We start from the raw sequence: 13,426 nt of genomic DNA, 5'->3' as shown, positions 1-13,426 counted from the left end.
CCGTCATGGATTAAAATCCTGCAGCGCACGCAAGGTCCCCCTGCTCAAGCCAGCACATGTCCAGGCCCGTCTGAAGTTTGCCAATGACCATCTGGATGATCCAGAGGAGGAATGGGAGAAGGTAATGTGGTCTGATGAGACAAAAATAGAGCTTTTTGGTCTAAACTCCACTCGCCGTGTTTGGAGGAAGAAGAAGGCTGAGTACAACCCCAAGAACACCATCCCAACCGTGAAGCATGGAGGTGGAAACATCATTCTTTGGGGATGCTTTTCTGCAAAGGGGACAGGACGACTGCACCGTATTGAGGGGAGGATGGATGGGGCCATGTATCGCGAGATCTTGGCCAACAACCTCCTTCCCTCAGTAAGAGCATTGAAGATTGGTCGTGGCTGGGTCTTCCAGCATGACAACGACCCGAAACACACAGCCAGGGCAACTAAGGAGTGGCTCCGTAAGAAGCATCTCAAGGTCCTGGAGTGGCCTAGCCAGTCTCCAGACCTGAACCCAATAGAAAATCTTTGGAGGGAGCTGAAAGTCCATATTGCCCAGCGACAGCCCCGAAACCTGAAGGATCTGGAGAAGGTCTGTATGGAGGAGTGGGCCAAAATCCCTGCTGCAGTGTGTGCAAACCTGGTCAAGACCTACAGGAAACGTATGATCTCTGTAATTGCAAACAAAGGTTTCTGTACCAAATATTAAGTTCTGCTTTTCTGATGTATCAAATACTTATGTCATGCAATAAAATGCAAATTAATTACTTAAAAGTCATACATTCTGGATTTTTGTTTTAGATTCCGTCTCTCACAGTTGAAGTGTACCTATGATAAAAATTACAGACCTCTACATGCTTTGTAAGTAGGAAAACCTGCAAAATCGGCAGTGTATCAAATACTTGTTCTCCCCACTGTATATACACTGCTCAAAAAAATTAAGGGAACACTTAAACAACACAATGTAACTCCAAGTCAATCACACTTCTGTGAAATCAAACTGTCCACTTAGGAAGCAACACTGATTGACAATAAATTCCACATGCTGTTGTGCAAATGGAATAGACAACAGGTGGAAATTATAGGCAATTAGCAAGACACCCCCAATAAAGAAGTGGTTCTGCAGGTGGTGACCACAGACCACTTCTCAGTTCCTATGCTTCCTGGCTGATGTTTTGGTCACTTTTGAATGCTGGCGGTGCTTTCACTCTAGTGGTAGGTGGCTCAGGTAGTGCAGCTCGTCCAGGATGGCACATCAATGCGAGCTGTGGCAAGAAGGTTTGCTGTGTCTGTCACCGTAGTGTCCAGAGCATGGAGGCGCTACCAGGAGACAGGCCAGTACATCAGGAGACGTGGAGGAGGCCGCAGGAGGGCAACAACCCAGCAGCAGGACTGCTACCTCCGCCTTTGTGCAAGGAGGAGCAGGAGGAGCACTGCCAGAGCCCTGCAAAATGACCTCCAGCAGGCCACAAATGTGCATGTGTCTGCTCAAACGGTCAGAAACAGACTCCATGAGGGTGGTATGAGGGCCCGACGTCCACAGGTGGGGGTTGTGCTTACAGCCCAACACCGTGCAGGACGTTTGGCATTTGCCAGAGAACACCAAGATTGGCAAATTCGCCACTGGCGCCCTGTGCTCTTCACAGATGAAAGCAGGTTCACACTGAGCACATGTGACAGACGTGACAGAGTCTGGAGACGCCGTGGAGAACGTTCTGCTGCCTGCAACATCCTCCAGCATGACCGGTTTGGCGGTGGGTCAGTCATGGTGTGGGGCGGCATTTCTTTGGGGGGCCGCACAGCCCTCCATGTGCTCGCCAGAGGTAGCCTGACTGCCATTAGGTACCGAGATGAGATCCTCAGACCCCTTGTGAGACCATATGCTGGTGCGGTTGGCCCTGGGTTCCTCCTAATGCAAGACAATGCTAGACCTCATATGGCTGGAGTGTGTCAGCAGTTCCTGCAAGAGGAAGGCATTGATGCTATGGACTGGCCCGCCCATTCCCCAGACCTGAATCCAATTGAGCACATCTGGGACATCATGTCTCGCTCCATCCACCAACGCCACGTTGCACCACAGACTGTCCAGGAGTTGGCGGATGCTTTAGTCCAGGTCTGGGAGGAGATCCCTCAGGAGACCATCCACCACCTCATCAGGAGCATGCCCAGGCGTTGTAGGGAGGTCATACAGGCACGTGGAGGCCACACACACTACTGAGCCTCATTTTGACTTGTTTTAAGGACATTACATCAAAGTTGGATCAGCCTGTAGTGTGGTTTTCCACTTTAATTTTGAGGGTGACTCCAAATCCAGACCTCCATGGGTTGATAAATTTGATTTCCATTGATAATTTTTGTGTCATTTTGTTGTCAGCACATTCAACTATGTAAAGAAAAAAGTATTTAATACGATTATTTCATTCATTCAGATCTAGGATGTGTTGTTTAAGTGTTCCCTTTATTTTTTTGAGTAGTGTATATAAACATGAGAGATTGGAAGTGATGCAGACAATTACATTGATGGAAGTTACAATCTATCTGCAATATTAAGCTGATCTACCCCCTAAAAAGAAAAAAAGAAAAAAGAAAAAAGAAAAAAAGTAACTGTCTCCATACAATGTATGTTCAAAACATTGCGTAGGTCTTGGTATAGCTTGACTTCTTTAGTGGTGATTTCATGCTCTTCTCAGCGAGTAGAACGGGATTGATATTCTCCAGTAAAGCAACACTCTTTGTGGTGTTACTCTAAAGAGATACATTCCTATTTAGCCATGCTACCTGCCCTGACATCTCTAGTTCTCTTTCACAATGAACAAAAGTGTGACAGCTTTCAATTTACAGTATAGCTCTTAGTACTTCTATGAGCCAAAAAGATCACCCATAGAAGCCTCAGGCACGACTCACACATTTCTCTTTTAACACTTCTTCACCAGTTTATCCCTATATCCCTTTATACCTCACCCATTGATTGGCCTATCCTTCCTGTATCTCTCAATGTCCTTTTTCATATCTACAGTACCAGTCAAAAGTTTGGACAAACCTACTCAAGCCAGGGTTTTTCTTTATTTTTACTATTTTCTACATTGTAGAATAATAGTGAAGACATCTAAACTATGAAATAACACATATGGAATCATGTAGTAACCAAAAAAGTGTTAAACAAATCAAAATATATTTTATATTTGAGATTCTTTAAATAGCCACCCTTTGCCTTGATGACAGCTTTGCACACTCGACATTCTCTCAACCAACTTCACGTGGAATGCTTTTCCAACAGTCTTGAAGGAGTTCCCACATATGCTGAGCACTTGTTGGCTGCTTTTCCTTCACTCTGCGGTCCGACTCATCCCAAACCATCTCAATTGGGTTGAGGTCGGGGGATTGTGGAGACCAGGTCATCTGATGCAGCACTCCATCACTCTCCTTCTTGGTAAAATAGCCCTTACACAGCCTGGAGGTGTGTTGGGTCATTGTTCTATTGAAAAACAAGTGATAGTCCCACTAAGCCCAAACCAGATGGGATGGCATATCGCTGCAGAATGCTGTGGTAGCCATGCTGGTTAAGTGTGCCTTGAATTCTAAATAAATCACAGAGAGTGTCACCAGCAAAGCAGCCCCACATAATAACACATTTTTATACATTTTAGTCAGTCATACGTTTTTTTTAAAATTTAAAAATATAAAAAAAATCATACATAACACCTCCTCCTCCATGCTTTACGGTGGGAAATACACATGCGGAGATAATCCGTTCACCCACACCGCGTCTCACAAAGACACAGCGGTTGAAACCAAAAATCTCCAATTTGGACTCCAGACCAAAGGACAAATTTCCGCCGGTCTAATGTCCATTGCTCATGTTTCTTGGCCCAAGCGAGTCTCTTCTTCTTATTGGTGTACTTTAGTAGTGGTTTCTTTGCAGCAATTCAACCATGAAGGCCTGATTCACACAGTCTCCTCTGAACAGTTGATGTTGAGATGAGTCTGTTACTTGAACTCTGTGAAGCATTTATTTGGGCTGCAATTTCTGAGGCTGGTAACTCTAATGAACTTATCCTCTGCAGCAGAGGTAGCTCTGGGTCTTCCATTACTATGGCGGTCCTCATGAGAGCCAGTTTCAATTGATGGTTTTTGTGACTATACTTGAAAAACTTTCAAAGTTCTTGAAATGTTCTGTATTGACTGTCCTTCATGTCTTAAAGTAATGATGGACTGTCGTTTTTCTTTGCTTATTTGAGCTGTTCTTGCCATAATATGGACTTGGTCTTTTACCAAATAGGGCTATCTTCTGTATACCCCTCCACCTTGTAACAACACAACTGATTGGCTCAAACGCATTAAGAAGGAAATAAATTCCACAAATTAACTTTTAAGAAGGCACACCTGTTAATTGAAATGCATTCCATGTGACTACCTCATGAAGCTGGTTGAGAGAATGCCAAGAGTGTGGAAAGCTGTCATCAAGGCAAAGGGTAGCTATTTGAAGAATCTCAAATATTAAACATATTCTGATTTGTTTAACATTTGTTTGGTTACTACATGATTCCATATGTGTTATTTCCTAGTTTTGATGTCTTCACTATTATTCTACAATGTAAAAAATAGTAAAAATAAAGAAAAACCCTTGAATGAGTAGGTGTGTTCAAACTTTTGACTGGTAGTTTATGTCAAACAGCTAAAAGTGGAGCTATGGCTATTCGAATTCCCTCCCTGTATACAACCCTTTTCTTTTTTATATATAAATTTTATTTATTGATTTTAGATCACAACAGAATCGCAGCCAAATATATATATAACCTAAAAATAAAATAATTATTAACTTAAACAGGCCAACAATCAGCATTTCACAAGACAATGTAATTGGTACTATGGTACATGTAATTGTATATACAACCCTTTTCTAGTAGAGAAATGCATTGAGTGAAGGTAAAATGAAAGGAAGACAAAGAAAGCGATAGTGATGGAAGGGAAGTGAAATATTCTCGATCTCTCGTACTTTCTCTTTCTTGCTCACACACGCATGCAAGCACGCACGCATACACACAAAGTGAATGTTGGTATATTTGCCCAAAATAATTTCCTCATGAAAGAACCACTTTAGTATTTACGTATTCAAGCTCTAAATTCTGTCAAATATCCAATGTGTGTTGTAATACTGTCTCTTTACTGCATGGGGGCAGCAGAGAGCCACAATAAGTTATTACTCAATGACAACTTCTCATTCAGTACGAAATCATAAGAGGTGAATGAAATACCACCAAGACCAAGTGGGCATTGTCATTGTGTGTGAGTGTATGTACCGGTGTGTATTTGTATTGTGTGTGTGTGTGTGTGTGTGTGTGTGTGTGTGTGTGTGTGTGTGTGTGTGTGTGTGTGTGTGTGTGTGTGTGTGTGAGAGAGACAGAGAGAGATACAGAGAGTCTGTGTATAACTACACACCCCTTGAACCAACACCTATTTGTACCTATGGTTATATTGGTAGCAGGCAGGGCAGGTAGTGAATAGGTGCTGGTTTCAGGGCATGTCAGTATCATTACACAATGACACACCTTGATCCAACTATTTACAGTTACACACACACACACACACACACACACACACACACACACACACACACTGCCTTCTTTAGCAGTGACTTCATACCTGTTCCTTTAGCAGGTAGAACCACATTAAAGGGATACTTTCATATTTAGCCAATAGCCATGTAACCTGCCTTGAGATTTCATAATAGCTTGTAGCGCAGAATTAGATATAAAAATGATATGTATCTCTATGGCTTGTAGCTAAACTACCCCCATAAATGCCTTTATGTGGATTCTTATGCCACTGAGTGTAATCCTTCTTAAAAGCAACTGTTTGAATATTCAGAGCTTGTTGTTTCTGCTCATCTATAGTGTCAGCCCTAGCTATGGAAACACAATTTCCCTAGTATACCTCCAGGGTTTAAGCCAATGGAAAGTCAGTCCACACCGGTGTTGGAAAGGAAAATGACCTAGGCCATTAAATACCCTTTTTGTGGTATAATTTTCATGTTTTCTACCCAGTTGACATTCCCCTTGCTTACCTCCTCCGTGTCCACGCTGGTGCCCTCCTCCTTATACTTCTCTTCCTCCTTCTTTTCCTTCTCCTGCTCATTCTCTGTCCCATCCTTTGGGGTGGGGACTCCCCCCTCTAGGTCCCTCTCGGCTGGGTGAGGTTCGACGCTGACTGGACTCTCTTGGGATGGCTCCTGGGTGTCAACAACGGTTCTCTGGAGGTCGTTTTCCGAGGGGCCCAATGACCCAGGCTCCTCTGTCCCAGGGGAGGGTGACTCGACCTGGGCACGGTCGGCGAGTAACCTGGCCTGAGACCCCCACCTCCGGGGCTTGACGGAGAAATCATCATAGACCATCTTGATAAGAGGCTTCTCCTCTTTGACAGAGAAGTCGTCGTAGACCACCTCGATGTGAGGCTGCTTCTCTTCCTTCGGTATGGGTTCTATGATGGGGACGGTAGTGGAGGGAGAAGGAGGCTCTGGCTTGGGAGGTTGGTCAGGTTTAAGAGTGATGAATTGGATTGGGAACTCTGCTTCTTCTTTATCCTGCTCTTCTTCTCTCTGTCTCTCATCTTTTACTCTAAGCTTCCCCCTCTCTCCTTCCGTTACCTGTCTCTCCCTTTCCCTCTCCACTTCTCTCTGTCTTTCTCCCTCCTCCTCTTTCCTATCTCTCTCTTCCTCTCTCTGTGTCTCCTTTTCCCTCTCAAGTTCTATTTGTCTTTCTCTCTCCCTGTCCTCTTCTTTCCTCCTTCTCTCCCTCTCGTTCTCCTTTCTCTGTCTCTCCCTTTCCTTCTCAAGTTCTATCTGTTTTTCTCTCTCCCCCTCTTCTTTCCTCTTTCTCTCCCTCTCGTTCTCCTCTCTCTGTCTCTCCCTTTCCTTCTCAAGTTCCATCAGTCTTTCTCTCTCTTTCGCCTCTTCTTTCCTCTTTCTCTCCCTCTCGTTCTCCTCTCTCTGTCTCTCCCTTTCCTTCTCAAGTTCTATCAGTCTTTCTCTCTCTTTCGCCTCTTCTTTCCTCTTTCTCTCCCTCTTTTCCTCCTCTCTCTGTCTCTCCCTTTTCTTCTCAAGTTCTATCAGTCTTTCTCTCTCTTTCTCCTCTTCTTTCCTCTTTCTCTCCCTCACTTCTTCCTCTCTCTGTCTCTCCTTTTCCCTCTCAAGTTCTATCTGTTTTTCTCTCTCCTCCTCTTCTTTCCTCTTTCTCTCCCTCTCTTCCTCCTCTCTCCGTCTCTCCTTTTCCCTCTCAAGTTCTATCTGTTTTTCTCTCTCCTCCTCTTCTTTCCTCTTTATCTCCCTCTCGTTGTCCTCTCTCTGTCTCTCCCTTTCCTTCTCAAGTTCTATCAGTCTTTCTCTCTCTTTCGCCTCTTCTTTCCTCTTTCTCTCCGTCTTTTCCTCCTCTCTCTGTCTCTCCCTTTTATTCTCAAGTTCTATCAGTCTTTCTCTCTCTTTCTCCTCTTCTTTCCTCTTTCTCTCCCTCACTTCTTCCTCTCTCTGTCTCTCCTTTTCCCTCTCAAGTTCTATCAGTCTTTCTCTCTCTTTCTCCTCTTCTTTCCTCTTTCTCTCCCTCTCTTCCTCCTCTCTCTGTCTCTCCCTTTCCTTCTCAAGTTCTATCAGTCTTTCTCTCTCTTTCTCCTCTTCTTTCCTCTTTCTCTCCCTCTTTTCCTCCTCTCTCTGTCTCTCCCTTTCCTTCTCAAGTTCTATCTGTTTTTCTTGCTCCTTCTCCTCTTCTTTCCTCTTTCTCTCTCTCTCTTCTTCATCTCTCTGTCTCTCCCTATCCCTCTCCTCCTCTCTCTGTCTCTGTCTCTCCATTTCCCTCTCCATTTCTCTTTGCCTTTCTCTCCACTCCTCTTCTTTCCTCTTTCTATCTTCTTCCTCATTCTGTCTCTCCCTTTCCTTTTGATTCTCCAGTTCCTTTTGTCTTTCTCTCTCCCTCTCCTCTGCCTGTCTCTCTTCTACCTCCAGCTGTTTTAATTTTTCCACTTCTGCAAGTTTTTCCTCCTCTTTCACCTTAGCCTCCATCTCGTTCCCTATTTGATCAACCACTAGCTCCTGTTGTGTCCCTCCATCTTCCTGTCCAAGAAGTCTCCCTACTGTTTTGTAGAGTGGTACCTCCTCCTCCTCTCCCTCCTCCTCTTCCTCATCTTCATCTTCATCCTCCTCATCCTCTATCCCAAAATGTCCTGAGCGAAGTAGGGTGGAAGCCTTGTCCTCTCGAGGAGCTAGCTGAACACTTTTGCTTGTCGCCAACGACCCCCCAGTGACACTCAACACAGGGTGAACTCTGACAGGGAATGGTTGAGGGGCAACATCCACCCTCTGATTGGATGCCTGAACAGGAGGTGTGTCTGCTGCCCAGTCTTTGATTCGCTGTTTCACACCTACAGAACTGTCTGCTTGTTTCATTGGACAAGGTACTTCCTCCCTCTTGGTCAGAGCCTCTGGCTTCAAGGAGGAGTCCAGTAGCAGACTGATCCTCCGTTGTATGCTGCTCCCTTTCTTTACTCCTTCCTCCTTCACCCCTTCTCCATCCCTCTCTTCCTTCAGTGGTGCTGAGTGCTCCGGGTCAGATGATGACCCTGGTGAATCAGTGACCTTCTCCTCCTCTTTGGCCCTGAGGACTGACACTTTGGGGACTGCAGTCTCTCTCTTGGTCACCTGTTCCCATTCTTGTTTAGCTGGTGGCTGTGAGGAGAGTGAGAGGCCGGCCGACTCAAACCTGGAGGTGAGCTCCATGGACAGCCGCTTCCTGCCTCCTCCCCAGCGGGCTGCCTGATCCTTCCCAGAGTGGCGCCTGACGACCGCAGGGGTGGGCTCACTCACAGTGTTTTCAGACTGCGGTTGAAGAGGAGTTGAGGTGACCGATGGTGATGGTACAGCCTCAGTTCCAGTGGTGGAGTGGCCTGTATCAGAGTCGCCATGTTCATCCAGTTCAGATAGACTGACTTGATTTGCCTCTGAGGTTCCAGTTGGGTCAGATGTGGTACTAGCTGGTGGCTCAGATGTTGGGGTAGTAAGGGATGTGGAAAGAGCAGTTTGGTTTTGTTCAGTGGTGTGGGTCGAGTCAGTTTGGGGTGTTATGGCTGAAGGAGCTTCGAGAGCATTGGTCAGTTCAGGTATCGTGGTGCTCTCTCTATCAAGTTTCACAGCGCTGCTTGAGTCAGACACAGGGGCACTGATAGGCTGACAAGGCTCTGGTTTGCTGGATGTAGTGGGCATGGTCTGAGACGGCTGTGGAGTCGTTGTGAGTGTCTTTGGGGCTAGGATGGAGCGGAATGTGGTGTTCCTCTGCAGTGAGAAGGGTTTGGGAATCAGGCAAGGTTTGGGGCCAGGCTCAGGCTTGACACCTGCATCTCCTGCTTGGCCCACCTCACCAGAGTCCACGTCCACACGAGCTGCCATGCCCTCACTTCCTTCCTGAGAACAGAAAAGCGTATGGAAAAGGGGAAGACAGGATAGGGGAGTGGAGCAAAGGAGAGTGGTGGAGAGAAAGAGAGAGTTGGGCAGGAGAGGAGAAGGCACAGAAGGGGAGGGGGAGGGGGAGGAGGACGTGAGAAGAGAGGAGAGAAGAAGAAATGCTATTTTAGGCTATTGGTGATACATGAAGCCAGGTAGAAAACAAATCATTGGCTTTACTTCACATTAGGCTGTCACTCTGCTCTCTGTGAAAAATACTTTTACCATATCATATCAGTATCACTTTGGTGATACTCAGGGTTGAAAGCCAGTCGGTTTGGTTCTCTCAGGCCAAGCTAAAAGAGGCTGGTTGGGCTAGATTTTTACAGAGGAAAAATACCTCTAAAAAAGCTACCTCTGACACCGTAAGCTACCTTACCTTAATACCTACAGTATTATTGTTATGTCAGTGAAATAAATGTCAATGGACTGACAGTTGTTATGCTAAATTCTACATCATGCATAACAATTCACTTATTTTAGTGAGGGATTTGCAACCAAATACAAATCTTTAGCACTGTATTCACTTAATCCTGTGAGACCCACAGTTGCAAAAATGCAATGCTTCCTAAATTGCATCCTGTACAGGTCCTAAACTAAATAATCATGTCAAACACAGTGCATCTCCTTAGGCCCAGGTGTATCTCTTAGTAGTATTTGTTGTGTGTATGATTATTGTGGCATCATTAGCCTCTGAAACATTAGAAACCACAAGGCGCTTCAGAGGGTATACGTGCAGCTGAACGCACCAATGGGTGTACACTGCCTGCCCTACAGGACACCTACAACACCAGGTGTCACAGGAAGGCCGAGATAATCATCAGGGACCCCAGCCACCCAAGCCATGCCCTGTTCTCCCCGCTTCAATCACTCAGACACAGTCAGTACAGGAGCATCATAGCAAAAACTGGAAGACTGGCCAATAGTTTCTACCCTCAGACCATCAGGCTGCTGAATAGCCACCACTAGTCAGATTTTCACTGTACCCCGCAATCACACCTGCAACCCTGTACATGTGACTATTAAACACTCTGAATCTGAAACCTGTCCACTTGTCTGAGACCACACTGGTCCCCTACACAAGCATATGTAGTAAGCCATCCATGAATTTTTTTTCCAGTCTTCTCTAAGATGTAGTGATTATGTAGAAAATAAATAATCGAGAAACACACATTCTGAGCCAGAGCTAGAGGTAGTTTTGTAAGTATTGCAAAAAGGCAACATTGGGTTTATTAAAGGGTTGCTAAACTCATGCATAGGGCCACATTTATATATTGATATACAAGTTAGAGAGATTGTTTACCTTCCGAATTCTGCAAATACGGACAACCAAATACTTCAACATGAACTTTGATGTTCCCTCTAGACATTCAAATAACAAAAATGAATATATATATTTTTTTTAAATAATGGTTTATGAAGTCAGAATACTACCATTGACGGTCATTCATTTTATGGTAAAGAAATAAGACACATTATCTTTCCAAGTTCAGCCAGAAAGGACAACCAAATACAACTCAAAGTAAGTTAGATGTTCTCCATATATAGAAAACCCACAAAATAATTGATGCTTTGAAAAATATATGTTTTTGATAGCAAAATACAAAAATATGGATTGGTCAAGATGATACATTTTGCTATTTCAGACAAATTAAGACTTAATTTTAGGTTAATATACCATGACACAATATTTTCCATCACCTGTCAATGATTTTGATCCATTTTTATGTGATTTTTATAGAATTTCATAGTTTTCTTAGCACAAAATGTTCATAACATGGGGGGCTAGTATGAAAAATTAAAAAATAAGGTATGCACTCACTAACTGTAAGTCGCTTTGGATAAGAGCGTCTGCTAAATTACAAAAAAAGTTTTTAAAATGTAAGCCCAGTGTTGCATAATCAGAGGTCTATTACAAGTATTTCTGAAGGGTAATATTATTTTGAATCTATGTTTGGGTTTTACAGAGTTAAAGATGATTAATCTTATCCTTATAATCACCTATACAGGGACGATCTACAAAAAGTGCTGTTGTTTACCCTCAACTAAACAGTGACAGTGTTCCTTTGCCATGATATTCATGATTTAATCTCAAATCTAAATAGCTTTTATATCTGATTGATTCTAGGATAGCTGATCTCTATGCTATAATAACTTTTGTATTGAGTTGTTTAAGGAAGCTGTTCTGATTTCTAACCATTCTTGGATTGACACTAAAGAGTCAAGCCAGGTTGTTTGGTCGATTTGTGAGTGAAGTCATCTGATTTGAATGGAAAAAAAACACAAATGTGTCCCAGTTGCGTGTTGCACATCCTGTCTGGTTCTTCCTGTCAGCTGTCAGTGTAGTATAAACCAGTCCAACCACACTCTATAGATTAAGCACTTTAAAACCATGTGAGGAGCCCCAAGGTCTGACTGGGAGGCATAGGGGTGTATCCCAAATCCCACTGGGCAAAAACTGGTTGAATAAACATTGTTTCCAAGTCATTAAAAAAAAAGTGGTGATGTTGAATCAATGTGTAATTTTCGTCTTTTTTTCACCCAACTTGCAACCTAAATCCAATGACATGGTGAAACGGTTTGTTGATTTCACATTGAAATCACGTTAGTTGACAACTCAACTAATTGCAAATCAAAACTAGATGTTGAACTGACGTCTTTGCCCAGTGGGATGGCACTCTAATTCCCTATAAAGTGCACTAGGCTACATTTGACCAGAAAACGACTCTGCCCCCCTCTCTAGCCCCGTCATTATAGTACTGGCACTTAGGGCTCTCATCAAACTGGGTTTCCACTTTTAAGGACAGGACAGGTTTCGATTGAATAGGGCTCTGTCACAAAGTAAGATACGATCTAATGGGAAATGTTTGCAACATACTCACTTCTTGTTGTAAACAAATGGTAAGGGACACCACTTTTAGTCAAAAACTATAGTAGCCCATTCTGATATTTGTATTATCTATGATCTATTCCACCCGATATAATAGATCGCAAAAAATACTGTGTTTGATACTTCTTGTATTCGCAATTCCAGAACACCTGTAACTGAGCTCCCACCAGTCTCAAATATTTGTGTCTATGTTTGCAGTCAGTCCACCAAAGAAAATTCGAAAATACACTCTACTTGCCAAGTCTATCTTTTGCAGACTGATATTTAAGACACGTATTTTTTTGTTATACAGAACATATAATAAAGTATAGCGCCATGTTTGGTTGTAAGAAAAACTAACGAAAAAACACCTCATTTGACTCTGTAACCTTTAGTTGGTATTAATAAGTGACCAATAAATGCAGCACACAATGAACTCACTGTCGTTGAACTATAGCCTAATAAAAGTCCCGGAATGACCTCCTGCTACATTAAGATTCCTGATAGTGAAATTGTTTAATATACCTTTTCCTTGTTGCATATCTCTAGCCTATACTGTCAAATTAAAAGCGTTTTATGATTAAATAGAACTAACGATAACGTAGGTGTTACTGGAGTGGACGTATTGCTGTGATCAACTGACAACTCAGGTGTTTTATATGAATAGGCTTGAGACTTTACCTGTTATCTTTAGGATCTCCAGATTAGAATATGTGTTGAACAGAGGCTGTTTGATAAATTTGTCTCCGTCTCTCTCCAAAGTCATTCAACATCCCACACAAGAATACTATTGTGCCACAGCGAACGATAGTCCGCGACAGTCGTTAGAGCGGGAGTCCGAACAGATCTGTCCCTCCCACAGGTGCTGCTGCATGACTGACTGGACAAACAGGTTTGATGTGAATTGAACAAGAGCCTAGAGAAAAGGGTTAAATTTACAGTTCAAGAAGCTCAAATTTCCCCTCATTGTTGATGGTGATTTTGGTTTTGCCTACTTTCTTGCGCCTCTGACCACAATTTGCTAGTAAGCTAGTTAGCAGTAGTTAGTAGTTGCAGTTTTGAAAGTCTAATTAGTAGGTCTATGG

General features: G+C 43.5%; 1 protein-coding gene across 1 annotated transcript in view; it reads right to left on the bottom strand.

The window, feature by feature from the left end:
- LOC311133895 (uncharacterized protein) overlaps positions 1 to 13,199 on the bottom strand; it is a 37,678-nt gene extending 24,479 nt beyond the window's left edge. Inside the window, exons 1-2 of the mRNA XM_084167500.1 lie at positions 13,023 to 13,199; positions 6,056 to 9,433 (exon numbers count right to left, since the gene is read on the bottom strand). Of these exons, the coding sequence (XP_084023626.1) occupies positions 6,056 to 9,418 (3,363 nt within the window). The 5' untranslated portion in view covers positions 9,419 to 9,433; positions 13,023 to 13,199. The remainder of the gene's footprint in view (positions 1 to 6,055; positions 9,434 to 13,022) is intronic.
- Between the last annotated feature and the right edge of the window lie 227 nt (positions 13,200 to 13,426).

The sequence above is a fragment of the Coregonus lavaretus genome (assembly GCF_964263955.1).
Source record: "Coregonus lavaretus genome assembly, chromosome: 8".
NCBI classification, from domain to species: Eukaryota; Metazoa; Chordata; class Actinopteri; order Salmoniformes; family Salmonidae; genus Coregonus; species Coregonus lavaretus.
This window is presented reverse-complemented; position numbering and strand designations above follow the sequence as displayed.